The sequence below is a fragment of the Ciconia boyciana genome, chromosome 16 (assembly GCF_034638445.1).
Source record: "Ciconia boyciana chromosome 16, ASM3463844v1, whole genome shotgun sequence".
Taxonomy (NCBI): Eukaryota; Metazoa; Chordata; class Aves; order Ciconiiformes; family Ciconiidae; genus Ciconia; species Ciconia boyciana.
The window spans coordinates 8856808-8874413 of NC_132949.1; the positions used below are offsets into that span (position 1 = coordinate 8856808).

The 17606-nt window shown below is 57.2% G+C and overlaps 2 protein-coding genes across 2 annotated transcripts in view; one reads left to right on the forward strand and one right to left on the reverse strand.

The window, feature by feature from the left end:
- The window catches only part of UBE2O (ubiquitin conjugating enzyme E2 O), a 67175-nt gene extending 63535 nt beyond the window's left edge, over positions 1-3640 (reverse strand). Inside the window, exon 1 of the mRNA XM_072880845.1 lies at positions 3229-3640. Within this exon, the coding sequence (XP_072736946.1) occupies positions 3229-3603 (375 nt within the window). The 5' untranslated portion in view covers positions 3604-3640. The remainder of the gene's footprint in view (positions 1-3228) is intronic.
- An 11751-nt stretch (positions 3641-15391) lies between these two features.
- On the forward strand, positions 15392-17174 carry AANAT (aralkylamine N-acetyltransferase). The gene is made up of 3 exons (XM_072881355.1): positions 15392-15548; positions 16343-16497; positions 16869-17174. Exons 1-3 carry the CDS (start codon positions 15392-15394, stop codon positions 17172-17174), a joined length of 618 nt encoding a protein of 205 aa, XP_072737456.1.
- Positions 17175-17606: the final 432 nt, after the last annotated feature.

Below are 17606 nucleotides of genomic sequence, written 5' to 3' on the forward strand. Positions count from 1 at the left end.
CTGAAACTAAAATTCAGCTGGGTCTCAAGTACTCCTGCTAATTTGTTAGAAAAAGCATCAAGTGCTCACACTAGTTTGCAGTACTTTCACAACCTGTGTTGCAAATTACATCTAGCATTCAAACAGTACCACGAAGACAAGAGATGGCTTTAGCCATAGAGGAGGAACTGCTCTTCAGGTTTGTTGGGTCAGGCAAGACATAGATGGCAAACATACTTGGAAAGGGAAGCTTTCTGCTTCCAAGACTCCTTGGGCTTTACAATATTCAGCAACAATGATTTCCCAGTGTTTTGAATGGGGAAAGTAGTCATGGAAGGCAGGAAAGGAACACACGGAGCCAGAGGGTAAGAAATCCTGGCTCTTCTTTTATTCACATCATTGTCATGATACTGCTAATGACTATCAATGCGGGAATCAAAGGCAGGAATGCACACAGATAAACCACTTATTCGGTTGGAGAAGCTAGTGTCGCTTTGTACCAAATACTAGCTCTATTTCAAGAGAAAGTTTCTATTACTTATTAACATCAGTAATTGTGTGCTTGGGTTTAAGTGGTAGTCTGCCTACCATTTCCAACAGGAGAGAGCAACAGAAAGCACTGAACTTCTAGAAGCAACAGTAAAGTGATTAGCCTACCTATTCCCTAGCTGAAAAAAAAACTATTTAACCACCCATAGTTTAAAGAAAAGACAGGAAAGCTCTAGGATTATAATTGGGTACACAAAGCTGCTTTTGACCTTTGCACTGAGAGCCAAAGGTGCTGTTTCACTATCCTCAACATTTGCAACAACTTTAATTTTCCCCTTCCTCAGTTACAATGCTCGCTCTACCCAATACATACGCCAGGGTTCATAGATCTGAAAGTGCTTGACAGACAGGAGACAGACAGGCACCCAGCCTTCTACATGAAAGCAGGACATACATGGATGTTTTGTATGTATTCTAACATACAACGTTTGTTAGACAACATACAACGTTTTGTATGTATTCTAACATACAAAACATACAACATTTTGTATGTATTCTAACATACAAACCAGGCACATGATGGCAGAAGATGGGGCTAGTGAAAGCTCTGGCCCCAGGAGCACCTTCACCCTTATGTAATGGGCACCTTATGCCCATTGCAGAACTAAGAGCTCAGGGAAATAAAAGGGTGCAACAAGCACCCTATTGAATCCATGGTTTGGCTGCAACCAGGACAGGTTAACATTTTTAAGGATGTCAAACAAGAATCTCACAGCCAAAGATGCTAGAGAATCAGAGTCACAGCCAAAAGATGTATCTGCAGATAACAGCAGGCAACAGCACCCAAAAGCCAACAAACTTTAGGCCTGGGACAACCACGTGGTGCTGATGGTTTGTACCTCTCCCAGCGTGGACAATGACAAGCATGTCAGGCTTACCTGGCTGGTTCTCACACATCAGTGTAACACAAAAAGGGCTGGGTCAGCAGACAGCTAAAAAACCTGATTATAACCACGAAATGCTAAGTCCTGCAACATGTTTCCAATGGCATCAGATTTGTTTTTAGCAACCCTGAGCTGCAGTGCACATCGTACACAATGCCTCTCAATTTTGTTAGTGGGCTGCTTTTCAAATGGAAACATCAATATGATAAGTACACCTAAATTCCTCAAGCACTGAGGAAACTTCTCCCCACGTCTATTATCTGAGTGGTGAAGACACCTACACCAGAGGAGAAGGACCACCAAAAGGAAAGACAGACAGACCGTTTATTTACATAACTGTGTTTCGTTTCTGATCCTCCCCAGTCTAGCTTTTTCTGATGTTGAAAAGGGTACAGTTACCAAGTGACTAAAGTCAGAGCTAACGCTTCTGGATTTGGGAACCCAATAACAACTCCTAAGTCTGTGTTTACTCACCCAAATTGAGGCGGCTTTGTTTAGATGCTGAAAACCACACTCAACTTGGGACAAATTTTTGCTGCAACAGCACACGAAGATTTTATTGGAAAGCTGCAGTGATTGAATTGTGGTTCTTTAGAGAAAGGCGGCTTTTTTTTTTTTAAGGTAGAAATACATCACATGGCAGTATCTTTTCTGAATACCTGTTTTCATTTTCCTTATCTCCAACCAGTCACGTGTCTAATGACACTACTACCTAAATTTAGCTCATTCTGTTAGCACTTGCAATCCTACCGATGCCTGTAGGACTGCAACACACCTTTCTTCCTCTCAATCTCCCCTCTCTCCTTTGGCATACGGGGCCATTTCTGAAACAGCAAAGCAGACGGCATACCAGAAGCCTCCCGCTTTCGCCTGCCACCCCAGAAGAGCACTCGGACCCGCTCCGCTGCAAGGACAGCGCAGGCCGCCTGTTTTTTTCAGTGCAACGCCCATTCCTCGCAGGCCCCTTTGTGCTATATTACAGTGCCCCCTCGCTCGCTTTTGTCTCCGCACTGTCAGCCACTCTGTGCGAAACCCCACGCCAGACGAACTTTGGGAAGTGGGAATAGTCTAACGCCGACCTGCACCCTGTGGCTCTTCAGATATCATTAAGATTTACGTACGCCTCATCAGTGGGGGGTAAACGCTCACGTAAACAAGGGCAGATCCAAACCACGGTTACTCGCCACTGAAATCTTTATCTAGTCGAGGTTTCCCTATTCGGCCGTTGACTCCCCTGAAACAGGCGATGACAACGTCGTCCAATAAAGGCAGGGATACTGGCCAACATCCCCAGCAAGTAAGAGGGGTCCGGCAGCCCGCTCAAATCACCTTCACAGGCAGGCCTCTCCTTATGCCATTAAATCCCAGCGCCCCAGCGAAACAGCTGCGCTTTGCCACCAGCGGCATCCACGCCGGGCTTCCAGAAGGAGCGTGATGAAGGCAGGGAAAGGGATTTCAACCTCCGGAGGACACCGTCCACCCTCCCCACGCTCAGAGCGCTGCTCGCCGCCACCGGCGGGCGAGGACAGGGGGTAAGACGGGAAAAGGAGCAATGGCCCCTCGGGTGCCTCCAGAGCAGCCAAACACCACAGCCCGCGGGGAAGGGAGCCGGCCGGCAGCCCCGCAAACCGGCAGGCCGCGCAGGCCCCTGCCCCGGGAGGCCTCCAAGGCGGAGCCCCGGCCTTGCGGCCGGAGCCAGGCCCCTCGGGGAGGGGGGGGGGGGGGAGCCCCCACGGACGCAGAGGCCGAGCCAGGCCGCGGGCAGCCCCCCCCTCCCCGGGCGGGAGCCGGCGGTGCCCGAGGCCGCCCCGGTTACCTTGGTCTCCTTGACGTGCTGCTTGATGCCCTCCGGGTACCACTGCACCCGCACGTAGCCCCGCCGCAGCGGGCTGGCGCGGCCCTCCTCCGCGCCGCCGGTCCCGGGGCCCCCCGACTCGGAGCCTCCCGAGCTGGCGGCGCCGCCGCCGGTCCCGCGCCCGCCCTCCTCCTCCTCCGAGTCCGAGTCCTCGCCGTGGATGAGGCGCACCAGGCCGAACCGCACCGAGCCGCGGTAGCGACCCGACACCAGGTCGTGGGAGAAGAGCAGGCGCTGCGAGCCGCCCGGCGGGGCCGGCAGGGGCAGGGCGGCGGGGGGGGCCGGGGCGGCGGGGGCCGGAGCGGCCGGGGCCGCCTCAGCGGGCTGGTCCGCCATGGCGCCGGGCAGAGCGGGAGAGCGCGCGGCCGCCGGCGCAGGCTGGGGGAGGGGAGGGGCGGGGCGGGCCGCGCGCAAGTAACGGCCAGGGGGCGGGGCTCGGCGGGGACACGCCCAGATCCGCGCCACGCCCACCGTGCGGGAGGGGCGGGAGGTGACGGGTCCGGACCTGGCGTCGGGAGGTGTGCACTGCACCATCCCCGGGACCCCAACCATGGGGGGCTGCACTGCACCATCCCCGGGACCCCAACCATGGGGGCTGCACTGCACCATCCCCGGGACCCCAACCATGGGGGCTGCACTGCACCATCCCCGGGGCCCCAACCATGTGGGCTGCACTGCACCATCCCCGGGACCCCAACCATGGGGGCTGCACTGCACCATCCCCGGGACCCCAACCATGGGGGCTGCACTGCACCATCCCCGGGACCCCAACCATGGGGGGCTGCACTGCACCATCCCCGGGACCCCAACCATGGGGGCTGCACTGCACCATCCCCGGGACCCCAACCATGGGGGGCTGCACTGCACCATCCCCAGTGTCCCCGGTCACTGGAGGGGGGCAGAGATGTCCCCAGCCGTGGTGGACAGCTGGAGTGGACTCCCCAGCTGGAGTGGCCGATGGGTCTCGCCCCAGAAGCATGTGCACCTCTACTATAAAAAGCCTCGACATTGCAGCCCAGATGCGGGTATCTGCACGAGGAGGGGGTACAAAGCCCACCCACTGCCCCTCACCCCCACCCGGGCCCTCCCTGCCCTGCCAAGACAGCCGCCCTGGGCATGGGGTGGGGGTCCACCCTGGCACCCAGCACTGCCCTTTGCTGGGAGGTGCTCTCCAGCCAAGAGCAAAGCCCGGTCTTGATTTTATGGTTGCTAGAAGCCCTCATTAGGGTGTGCAAATGAGCCAAATATTTGGCTTCAGTAGCTCTAATGGTGGGGTTTTTCCCCTCTATCTGCAGGGATTTTTGAAATAAAATGGTTTCTTGAGTGGGTCCCACTGCTCTGGCACGTGAAGGGCTAAAGGAATCCAAAACAGCCTTTGCTGCCTGTCCTTAACCCAAAGTCATCCTGTCTCTTTGCTCCCTAGATCTCCTCACCTGTGCAGCGCTGGCTGGAATATCAGGAAGACGTCCCAAATCCTCAGCCTGACTTGTTTTGGTGCAGGAAAACCCCAGGAGCAGCATAGCAGTGTTTTCCCTCTTTCCCTCTCCCTCCCACCAACGCAGGGCTGCTCTGCCTCGGTTGGATCAACCAGCTGGCTATCATTGCTCCTTGCAAGGTTTCTCCTTTTAGGAAAAGCAACGAGGATAAAGACCTGCCCGTGCTCACCTCTGGGATTCACCACCCCACAAGGGAGCAGGGACCCTCTCCTCAGGCCTGCTGGGATTTCCCAACCTTTCCAACCTTCCCTAAAACCCTGGGAAGCAGCTGGGAAGAGGCTGAGCAGACGGGCTGGTGCGGGGATGAGGGGTGCATTGGGAGCCGGCCGCTGTTTCAGCTCTGCCCGGCTCCTCAGGTATCCCCAGGGGTGGGCGGCAGGGCAGCAGGATGCTCTAAGCGATGGTGAAGTACAAACTATTCCTGTCCTGCCTCCAAATCAGGGAGCTGCAGGCAGTGCAGCACTCTCAACACCTGCCTTCCACCAGGCCCCCAGTCAGCCTGACCTCCACGCCAGCATTTAATCCCTTGCTACAGCATCATTTTAATCAGAGGGGTATCGTGTTGATGTGGTTCCCTGCTGGAGCATTTCTCAGCATCGACCCCAAGGATAAGGAACAGAATAGAGCTAAAAGGGACCATTGGGTGGGAAAATAGCAGCATACCCTTGGGGAAAGACAGTGTAAATATCCATCCAGTGCCACGTGGTTATACAGCTGTTTGCAGGGATGTGCTTCTGGGAGTACAGACCTCTGTCAGCAAGCCACGACCTCTGTAAAGTGAATGAGGCAGAGTAGAAAGGCAGCGCTCAGCACTTGCTGAGCACGCGAGTGCCTCTGGCACGGGGATTTCACCCTCCGACCATCGCTGTGCTGGAGCAGGGAGCGAGGCACATCTCCCCAGGGCATACAGTCAGCCCACCTGGAACTGAGGTGCCAGCCTCCCTCCCTCTGAAGCCAGGGAGAATTGTGCCTTTGTGGGACAGGATGAGGCCTTTGGGATGGGGAGAGGGTGCCATCTGGCTCCATTGGAATGGCAGCATGTTCTTCTCAAGGTCTCAAAGCACAGCTTTATCCAGCATGGCGATGCTTCTCATCGTCTCCTTAATGTACATCGTAACAGCCGCTAATAAAATATAGATACATGTAATGGGCATAATCATGTGTGTAGATGGAAACTGTCCCTCTTCAGAGCAATTACATGCTGAAGAGCAGCGGTGGGGTTTCAGGTAGCCACAAATAACCATGCAAACAATCAAATTATACAACCAGCCGGGCTCACAGCAGGGGGATTTTAATGGGGACAAGTCAGGGCTGTTTGCTTGTTAGCAGGAGTTGTGCTGGGTGTGTTTTTGCACTGTGATCCCAGCTGGGGCTCTGACTTGCTTCCATCGGGAAGTGGCACTGAAGGAGAACTCATCACTTTTTCAGGACACACCAGCCCGGGGCCTGGACTGCCACAACACTGATGTGCTTTGGGCACGAAGTCCCTGGGTGTTGAAAGGAGCATCTTCCATTCAACAAGCCAGGCTATTCGGATCTCCACTAAGGGGCCTCAGTAAGTCAGACCACCCTGCAAAATACTAAGGCAAACCCAAGAAGCATTCTGCGTACATGTTGGTTTTTTGTTTCTTTCTTTTTTTTTTTTTTTTTTTTTGAGAATGAGACTGATTCAGCAGGAGGTCTTGAACACACAGGACTTCTGCAAAGTGACACACATCGGCAGCTTCCCCCCCCTCCCCGTTTAGGGACAATTCCTGGTGTTAGGCTGTTGCGGGAAGCATTGGCCTTTACTCTCTTTGCAGGTGAACATGCTCCCTGCAAGCAAGCTGCTCGTGTGATCTAACTGCCTTACCTGCCTCTGCACCAAGATATTGGTGAAAAGCAAGCCCTGTCCTTCCTCCCTGGGACCCAGCTGGTGCTGGGTGCACCTCTCATGGCGCATCTTTGCACGGGCCTTGTGGGGGTTAAGGGGCAGGTGCTGGGATGCCTTGCCAGGGTACCAGGGTTCCCACTGGGTGCTGGGGTACCCACAGAGTGCTGGGATGCCTGCAGGGTGCTAGGATGCCTGCCGGGTGCCAGGATGCCTGCCAGGTACTGGGGTGCCTGCTGGGTACCAGGGATACTCACAGGGTACCGGGATGCCCAGAGGGTGCTGGGGATGCCCGCAGGGTGTCGGGTGCCTGGAGGGTGCCAGGATGCCCAGAGGGTGCTGGCATGCCTGCCAGGGTGCCAGGATGCCCAGAGGGTGCCAGGTGCCTGGAGGGCGCTGGGATGCCCACAGGGTACCGGGATGCCTGCAGGGTGCTGGGTGTCTCCAGGGTACCGGGACACCCAGAGGGTGCTGGGGATGCCCGCAGGGTGCCGGGTGCCCGGGGGGTGCTAGGGATGCGGGGAGGGTGCCAGGTTGCCTGGAGGGTGCTGGGGATGTCCGCAGGGAGCCCACAGGGTGCCGGGATGCCCGGAGGGTGCCGGGTGCCCAGGGGGTGCTGGGGATGCCCGCAGGGTGCGGGGATGCCTACAGGGTGCCAGGTGCCCGCAGGGTGCCAGGTGCCCACAGGGTGCGGGGATGCCCGCAGGGTGCCGGGTGCCCGGGGGGTGCTGGGGATGCCCGCAGGGTGCAGGGATGCCTACAGGGTGCCAGGTACCCGCAGGGTGCCAGGTGCCCGCAGGGTGCCAGGTGCCCACAGGGTGCGGGGATGCCTACAGGGTGCCGGGTGCCCGGGGGGTGCTAGGGATGCGGGGAGGGTGCCAGGTTGCCTGGAGGGTGCTGGGGATGTCCGCAGGGAGCCCACAGGGTGCCGGGATGCCCGGAGGGTGCCGGGTGCCCAGGGGGTGCTGGGGATGCCCGCAGGGTGCGGGGATGCCTACAGGGTGCCAGGTGCCCGCAGGGTGCCAGGTGCCCACAGGGTGCGGGGATGCCTACAGGGTGCCGGCTGCCCACAGGGTGCCAGGTGCCCACAGGGTGCTGGGGATGCCCGCAGGGTGCCGGGTGCCCGGGGGGTGCTGGGGATGCCCGCAGGGTGCCGGCTGCCCGCAGGGTGCCGGGTGCCCGGGGTGCCCGGGCTGCGGCGGGGCTCTGGTGCCACCTCGTGGGCTGCCGCCTCCCGCCGCCGCGCAGGGTCCGGCCCGGCGGCTGCGGCCTGGCGGGAGGGAGGGGACGGCGCCGGTTTGCGGGGCCAGCGGGGCAGAAGCTCTGCTCGGCAGCCCCAGCGCCTGCAGACAGGGCCAGCCCGCCGGCCTGGGGCGGCTGGTGGAGCTCCTCGCCCGGAGGCAGGAGAGCTCGCAGCACCCCTCTGCTCTGCTGTGCAGCTCCTCCTTGGCCAACCCTGCCAGTATTTTCTTCTTTTGCTGCTTCCCAGAGGCACGCGTGTTCCTGTACCACCCCCACCAGCTGCTCAGAAGAGCTGGTGCCTTCAGAAAAAGTAGTTTGGCGTAGAGCTTGCCGCTCGGTTCCTGGGGAATGTCTCCAGACCCTCCTGCAGGGACGGGTTGGGATTTTATCGCTGTCATGCAGGCAAACAGCTTAGCAGGAATCACTGTGTCCTGAGCACATCAGGGAACAGAAATACTAGCAAGAGACACAGCATATGGCAATCTTTTGTCCCGTCTCGGTAAGCCCAGCAAATCTCCTGAGGCTGGGCAGGCAGGGGAATGCCTCTCCCCTGTGAGAGGGGCCGCTAGCAGTGCCCGGTGCCCTCCTCCTGCACGGGATTACCCAGCCCTTCCCTCCTTGCTTCTGCTGCCCTGATCACAGAATCACAGAATCACAGAATTGTATAGGTTGGAAAAGACCTTTAAGATCATCAAGTCCAACTGTAAACCTAACACTACCAAGTCCACCACTACACCATGTCCATAAGCACCTCATCCAAACATCTTTTAAATACCTCCAGGGATGGCGACTCAACCACTTTCCTGGGCAGCCTGTGGCAATGCTTGACAACACTTTCAGTGAAGTAAAATTTCCTAATATCCAGTCTAAACCTCCCCTGGCGCAACTTGAGGCCATTTCCTCTTGTCCTATCACTTGTTACCTGGGAGAAGAGACCGACCCCCACCTCGCTACAACCTCCTTTCAGGTAGTTGTAGAGAGCGATGAGGTCTCCCCTCAGCCTCCTTTTCTCCAGGCTGAACAACCCCAGTTCCCTCAGCTGCTCCCCATCAGCCTTGTGCTCCAGACCCTTCACCAGCTTCGTTGCCCTTCTCTGGACACGCTCCAGCACCTCAATGTCTCTCTTGCCCAAAAGGCGGCATCTGGTCCCCAGCCATCTCCGTGCAGCCATCTCCAGCAGTGTGCCAGGGCTGGACCACAGGCAGGAGAGCACTTGCAGAGCTAGGAGAAGCAGGGTGCCCCAGCGACACATCACCCAACTGCCATGTCCCAAACCCAGAACTGGATCTAAACTGGAGGTCTGGGGCGGGAGGGTGGGGGCTGCCTCTGCCAGACCCCTTCCCACCTGCCCGGCCCTCTCTTCCCAGAGGAGCCCCTGCAGCCCCCGCTGAACCCCATCCCCCTTCCTCCCAGGGATTGCATCTTGAGTGGCCGTGACCTAGTTACAAACTACCACAGCCCAGCAGAGAGAAGGAAAGGAGGCTAATCACCGCCAGTGCCTGTGCTCTAGGGAGGGGATAAACGAGGTCCCTGCCGGTCCCGGTCCCCTGCCTCCTGCTTTTGACTGAGGTTGCCATGGCCAAGCAGACGTGGGTGAAACTGTCCCCCAAACTGTTTGTACTCTTTCCTCAAAGGCCCACGTAGAGGAGTGACAAGATCCACCAGCCCTGCAGAGGCATGTGTTGATCTGGTGCAGGTCAAAGCCAGAGTTCAAAGCCTCTTTCCCCTGACCATCTCTGGGATCCCAAACAAGCTGTGAAGCAGCAGCCCTTCATCCCTTCCCCAGCTCCCTGTGACTGTCTGTGGAGGGAGTCAGCCCTCTGCCCTCACAGAAGAGGCATCAGCTGCCCTGATGGGCCAAAAGGAACATGCCAGAGGAAATCCACGTACATGTATATTTGCATATCATATATATATTAACAGTTCAGAGCACAGAGCAGAACCAGCCCCTCTAAGGTCTATTTAGAGCCTGGGGCTGGGGTCTGGCCCCTGTCCATAGGAGCCCCGTATTGCTATTTCAAAAGCACATCAGCTCGCAGGCTCCTAAGCTGCACTGAATGCCCGGCTCCAGAGGAGAGGCTGGAGGCACGCTGGCTTCACAGGACCCGCTGGCGATTCTGAACTGCTCTTGGAAACACGAGAGGGGAGCACCAGGGGATAAAAGCAGCAGGTAGCCATCCTGGCAAGTGCTGAGAATACCGAGTATGTCCAAAGAGCCGCATCCTGTGGTGAATTTACAGCAACGACGAGCACTCGCATGCTGCCTGTCCGTGGCAGCTGATGAAAAGGCAGGAGACAACGGAGAATGAGATCAGAGCCCGTGGCTGATCTTGCAGCGATGCCAAACTGCAGAGCCCTGCTGCCACCCCTGTTATGCCATTGCCAGGAGAAAAGCGTCACTCTCTTGGGTATGTGGGTCCCGATGGCTAAGCCAGGGGAAGGTGTAAAACAGGGATGTAAGCAGAGTGTCTAGCTTTATAATTATGTGAGTAATTATGTGTGTTTCAGAGAGAAACCTCCCTGATGGTGCCACGTGGGAGAGGACCCTGGTGCCACCTGCGTCCCCTGTGATGGCAGACCCTGCCCCTTGAGGCCAAGGGACTGCAAAGGCTGCAGCCACCAAAAGCAGCTTAATGTCCCTGAGCACCAGGATAACCGGGCACCGCAGCGGGGCCCGAGGCAGAGCACAGCACAGCTGGGGAGCCCCTGGGCTGCGTGCGTGTCACTTCATTCCCAAGTCCTGGCAGAGCGGGGGGACGAGCCGTGATTCATCTGCCTCCCACGTGCCGCCCCTCGCTGCAAATCCTACCCAGGGATAATTGCTGTCTTCCTGAGCGGGCACCCCGATGGAGGGACCAGCCTGGCTGCGGGGCCGGAGTGACAGCTCGGGGCTCTTTGAAGATGCTGAGGGAGCTGCTAAATATGTAAATCTCAGCACACTGCTGTGGCTCGCATTTAATTGAGTTTTTGACCCTCTGTAGCTGTGTAGGAGCAGAGAGAGACGGACCCAGCTAAAACCACCGAGAGCAGCATCCCCGCTTGACTATTCCAGCCATAGGCCAGCCTCTGCTCTGCTGGGCTCAGTTTTAATGTCTGGGAGTTGCTCTGAAATGCCATTTCTGAAGAGCAGAAATCTGCTGGGTTGTATTTCTGTTTTGACTCCGTGAAAAAAACTTGAAAAAGGGAGATAAGGGTGTAGCCCCAGGTCACTTTGCCCATGGCTGGAAACTAAAGCAGGTCCTGAGCTCCCCTGGAAATGTCTCCGGTGGAACAAAGCCAGCTCTGCCTCTTGCTCCGGGCTTCTTTAGGGCTGCATCTGGTTCATGATGATAAAGATGATGCCAACATTTTTAAGCTATTTTTGCTGACCTTCCCAGTCATTTCCTATCTAGGAGCTCACGCCTGGGATAATCTCCTTTTTATTACACATGTCCTGACGGGGACAAATAGTGCTGGCTTTGCCTATCCAGTTTCTTATGTAATAGCTCCCAGGGACCGTGGGCTGTGTCGAGGAGAGATGCTTGGTCTTTGGAGTAAGCTCCTTGGGGCAGAAACCTTAGGTCTGGCCCCCCCATCCTACAAGAAGCCAGCTGGTTCCCCTGAGAAACTCCCCATCGCTCAAGCCCAAGGGATGATCACGCCTGGCATGGCCTGCAGCCTCCCCATCCGCGACACAAAGAAGGCCCATCCACCCTCGGCAGGGCTGTCTTCAGCTTCCTACGAGCTCCCGATGCCGTCAGAGAGGTCTGGACCAGGCACAGGACGTTGCTCTCCTTTCCTAGCTAAGTCCTCTGCTCTCCCTGCCCGGCCCACAGCGGGCACTCAGTCGAGAGCAATCAGCTAAATGCTTTATCCCTTTGCAGGCAGTCACGCCAGGGGAAAAAAAAAAATAAAGCCTGATGGGATCCTTTTGCTGGTCTGTCACCTTAAAGCCTCTCACCTCTCCCTGTCTTTCATCGGGGTTATAAACTCCTTAGGATGTCATCACGTGCTCCAGAAATAACAAATATATAAGCAAGGGCTGCAGAGGGTGCAGCAGACAAAGAGGAGGGGAGGCAAAACCCCGGGTCCTCCTCTCCCGCCAGCTGCGAGGCAGCACCACCGGAGCCAGCCGGGCAGAGGAGCGGCGCGGGGTCCCTGTCCGGTAAGCACCCATGTTTCTGTTGCATCCCAGTGGTACTAACAGCCTTGGGGACAGCTGGTGGTCCCGCAGCCACTGCGACTTGCCAGCCCCCGTATCCCAGGATGTGGGGAATTGCCCCAGAGGGGAGGGAGGTTGATGCATGGAGCTTAGCTTGCCTGAAAAGTGACTTTGGTGGAGGTAAGAGTGTGACTCTCATCACAGCCCCTGTCCCATCTCTACACTTCCAATACATGCTATCAAAACCTGGGTGTAGGGACTCTTCCCACTGAAACCCTCCGTGTTTGGGGTGTGGGAAGAATTCAAGCTCTTCTGCAAAGAATATTTGGCTTCAGAACTGGGTGAATAACTCCTTACTACCAACTCACTTGAAAATTCAAGCTTCAAATCCAGGCAGACGTTCATAACATAATAAAAAGATGACATTAGGGGGGTACTGCGGACTTGCCTCTTTATTTACATGTGAGCATCTCTCTGGACCATGCGGATGCTTTGGTGTCTAGTGCACAAACACAAGTGAGGGGGGAAAATTTACAGAGTGAGTTTTTGGTACACTGCTATGTACACCCAAATGTATGATCAGGCTCATCTCAGGCAGGTCTGGTAAGGAGCTACAGCACAAAATTTAGCCTGGGGTATGTGACTTGCACAATATACAGGAGGCTGTGTTGGAGCATGGAAGACAGATGTCTTGAGCTGGGGAGAGAGGATTTTCCTCCTCACTGTGGTTCTCACTTACTCTGTGACCTGGGGCGAGTTTCCTTCACCTCTGCAGGTCAGATGCTTCCCAGGTGTAACTGCACTGCTGGTACCCCCATGGCCACGCAGGGCCCAGGCTCAGCTCCAGGGACAGGCTGGGGAGGGCGGCTGGTTCCTCTGCGCTCTGCAGGCTGTATGTATCCCCCCCACAGAAGACTTTTGCATCTGCAGGGAGTTGAGAAGCAAAGCAAAAAGTTCATTTTCAGAAAACAAACACAAATATATCAGCCCTCCAGCTGTATAACCTGGGTTGCCAGGAATAAAGTGCCAGAGGGGAAAAAATACAAGAAAACAAGCTAAGGAGCAGCCTTTCCCCATCACTGACTTCTGCTCTGGGCTGTTGCTGGTTGGGGTGTCAAGAAATTTCTAAAAATAGCTGGAGGGATCTGATTGCCCTTTCCCAGTCATCTGTAATGGGAACTGAGCAGCCACTCACACAAGAGGCTTTGAACCTCCCCCCAACTCTGTGGATGTCCCCGTAGAGAGTTTCCAGTATTCACTTCTTTACAGCCTTTGTATGGTCTGGGATAACGACTTGTTCTTGGACAGTGACCTGGCTAACAGAGGCTATCGGTGAGCAAACCTCCCGCTCCATAATTCCCATGGCAGCTGAAACACCAGCCCTGCCCGAGGCCGTACTCCGCTGGCCGCTCTGCCCTGGCATCCCCGCACAGCCGTCCCTGGGCCTGATCCAGCAGCATCCCCAGAACTTGCCCCAGGCACTCAGCACCACCAAGGATCAAACCACCGTTGCATTTTCTAGGTACCCAGAGCCTACCCACTTGCCTGCTCTGGGATTTATCCAGGTGGATGAGCTCCTAATCCAATTAGCAGGATGAGGAGTTCCAGAAGATTTGATAATAAGCTCTACAAACACTACAACCCCCCCCAGCACCCTGCTCTCCCCTCCAGCTTGGCCACCCCATTACTTCCCTCATACATTGTTCCCAGGAGCATGAACCACCCATTCCCAGCACGATTTCAGTTAGTCCTAGGTGACTAGAGCTGGCATTGGGGAAGCTAAATAATTCCCCCACCAAAGAAACCCCCTCTCCTTGATGGACCCAATCCCTTAGATACATATCCACTGCCAAACCGGCAATTCTTTGAAAACAAATCACAACGACACCCTGTCTCGCCTCAGACTGGGTAAAACAGGCGTTTCAAGCACCCATCTCTCGGCATTTCAGGATGGAAAATTCCCAGCTTGCGCTGGTTCTGCCCTGTGCAATGTTTGTGCTGGTAATGCTTTTGTTTCTATAAATCCTATTAGCTGGAGGCAAGCCTATAATTAGCAGGGAAAGCCAGCACCTCTCAAACAATAATCAAAAATGACCTGCCTTTGCTGCAATTTGCTTCAATATTGGGCTGAGCAGGGATGGACGGGTAGATGGCTCCGCAAGCAATTCCCACTATTTCTGCCTGTGGGCTGCCTCTGCTTAGCAAAGTTATTCGCTCAGTTTGTGGTTCTCTCCGGATTTATTAACTTGGTTTGCTCACGCATGAAACCAGAGGCAGATTGAAGCTACAGGCTCTGATCCAGGCTGAGGGATTTGGCTGGGCTGTGCAGGACGGGTGCTGCCGGATGAGCTCGGGGGCCAGTCACCCCCCTGGGGGAACCGAGGGGTCTGGGGTCCCACGTTGCAGGTGGCTTGTCCCAGGACGGGCTGTGCCCGGTGGGATCACGCTGCCTGAAGCTCCCGGGGCAGGGGGAAAAGCCTGGGGGCACCTCACCCAGGCAGGATGCCCGAGGCTTGTGGCCACAGGCACCCACTCGTCCTGCCACGGACCCATCTCAGCTCTGTCTGTGAACGTGGACGTGACCTAAGAACCCAACAGGGGCTAAGCTGTGTCGCTTACCTGCTGAGTGAGCCGGAAAAGGGAGCAAATCCCAGCAGCTTGGGCTGCCTGACATGTCCGTGCCGGGGCACCGCAGTGCGTGCATGGTGGCCCGGCACTGACCTCTTGCTCACATACAGCCATGCAGCAGCACAAATGCAACAGGGTTGCAGGGAACATTCACCCAGAGAAGCTTATTTTGCAGCCGCTTGGTTTCCTGCAGCCACATCCCACCCTCCTTGTCTGCAGGGCAGCACCTGGACTTGCCCTGGGGGTCTCCTGCCCATCCCACTGCCTGGCTTTGCCATGGGTTGGGAGATGTTGGGCAGGATGCTCAGCCCCATGCCTGCTCCCCCTGCTCCAGCTCTAACAGCTCCTGTCCCTGCTCTGTCCCACCACACAGACCCCCTAGCTCACCACCAGACTTTTGTCCCCCTGGTCCCTGGGGCCGCAGGTTTGCTACAGCCCATGGCTGGTGCCAGGCTGCCGGTCCCCAAGCACGGGCCCCAGCTCACAGCGATGGCAGAGCAGCAATGGGGTCACTGTGGGCGGGTATTTGCGCTATATATACACACACACACATATGTATAGGAAAAAGGTGGCAAGCAGCCTAATCCTGTGCGTGATCAACAGGTATTTTCGGCAGCTAAGAGTGCTGGAGAAGATTGGCTGAAATAAAGGGTGCTGTGCCGCTGCCAGGGCCAGGAGCCGGCAGAGGCTGCCCCGAACAGAGGGAGCGGTGGGAAGCAGGGCAGCAGGAGGAGGAGGAGGAGGAGGATGTCGGCGCTCAGCACGTTGCCTTTCCTGAAGCCTGTTCACCTGAAGTCCCCCCGAAGCTCGCCCGGGGGCCAGCGCCGCCACACGCTGCCCGCCAGTGAGTTTCGCTGCCTCAGCCCCGAGGATGCCGTCAGCGTGTTCGAGATTGAGCGGGAAGGTAAGGGGCTGCCCTGGGGAGGTCCTGCCTGGTGGTGTCGGCTGGAGATGCCCCGTCCCTTCCCTCTACCGGTCCCTCATGCTCCTTGGGGGCACGCCGTGGTGGGAAAACCCCCATGCATGCCCTTGTGGGTGATGAGGGAGGGAGCCAGCGGCTGTGACTTGTGAGCAGGCCACCACGGGCTCCCTAACGAGGTGGGGGAGGCTGTGATTAAGGAGTGGGGAACCACGGCCCTCAGCTCACCCCGCTGCCCGGGGTGGGGATGGCAGGAGGCGATGCTGGAGCAGGACCAGGCGAGTGGGGAGCAGCTCTCCCAAAACAGCCCTGCCAGAGGTGAGCGGACAGCAGAGGGGGAAGGTGGGAGGAAGGACACCATGCTCAGCCTCCTATTGCACAGGGGCACTTTGAGATGCACCCCCAGCAACCTGCCCCCTCCCCTCCATCCCAGGCACCCCCAGCTCCCCTCACTCAGACTCACCCGTCCCATTTCTCCCTCCTCTCCAAAGGGCAAGGGCAGCTGGGGAGATGCCAGGAGGAAGGGTTCATCTTAGCACCCACTGCTGTAGCCCTGGAATCAGCAACGAGAGCAGGGAGCTGGTCCCTGGGCTGTGGGGGCTGCCTCTGGAGGAGCAGAGCTGCTCCCTGGAGCCATCCTGTCCCTTAGAGCTCCTTTAGACCAAGTAGGCAGCAGGACACATGCCATCTCTCCCCATCACATCCTGCTTTCCCCGCTACATCAGTGCTGGGGGGTTGTCTGGGTCCCCCTCGCTGTGCTCACCGCCGTCACCCTCCAGCCTTTATATCCGTCTCCGGGGACTGTCCCCTCCACCTGGATGAGATCCGCCACTTTCTGAACCTCTGCCCGGAGCTCTCCCTTGGCTGGTTCGAGGAAGGGCGGCTTGTGGCGTTCATCATCGGCTCCCTCTGGGACCAGGACAGGCTCAGCCAGGTAAGAGCCGGCCCCTGTTCTTCCCGGCTCGTGTGCTGGGAGAGGCACTGCCAGAGCCTGGGGACAAGGAGAAGCTCCCTGGGGCCCTGAGGCTACTCGCCAATCTTCTCCCAAGACTAACTGCTACAGGGCTGAACTTTCTCATTAATTAATTTTACTGATGCTGTTAAAAAATATGCTCAGTAATTCCCCACAACGTTCATTTTAAAATTAAAAAGCCTGCAGGAATGATGGGGGGAGGTGAATGGGGATGGCACCAGGACCCTTATCCCTTCACGGAAGACATGGGCCCTGGTTCATTGGGGTGGGAAACCAAGACACAAGCAGGATGGGACCCCCCCGGTCACACTAACTCCCCCCCCCCTTGGCAGGCGGCGCTGACCCTGCACAAGCCACGGGGCACGGTGGTGCACATCCACGTGCTGGCCGTGCACCGCACCTTCCGGCAGCAGGGCAAGGGCTCCATCCTCATGTGGCGGTACCTGCAGTACCTGCGGTGCCTGCCCTTCGCCCGGCGTGCCCTGCTCATGTGTGAAGATTTCCTCGTGCCCTTCTACCAGAAGTGTGGTTTCGAGGCGCTGGGTCCCTGTGAGGTGACGGTGGGGGAGCTGGCCTTCGTCGAGATGCAGCACCCCGTGCGGGGACACGCCTTCATGCGCAGGAACAGCGGCTGCTGAGCCCCCTCTGGTCCAGCCCTGCCGGGTGGGGGCTGGAGAGAGGCTGCAGGGGTGGGATAAGAGGCTGCGACCCCTCTCCATCCCCACCACAGCTATACATCTTCCCCAGCTGGCCCTGGCTACAGCTGCTCCCTCTGCCACATCTGCCTTCCAGCCAGGAGATCAGCCCAGTCCCATCCCAGCCCTGCAGGGCTGGGGACAGAAGTCTCCTGCCTGGCCCCGCTGGAAGCACTGACCCCCCGGTCTCTGCCAGCAAGCCCGGCCAGGCTGCAGGGCCACGTGCCCCACGGGATGGAGAGGTATTGCCCCAGGAGCAGCTGGGGGGGCTCTGCTGATTTAAGGGCACTCACAGCCACATTTTGCTGAGACATGCAGTAGAGCCCGTGCACGCACATGCCCCCAGCCCTGCACCCTCGCCCACCACCACTAGTG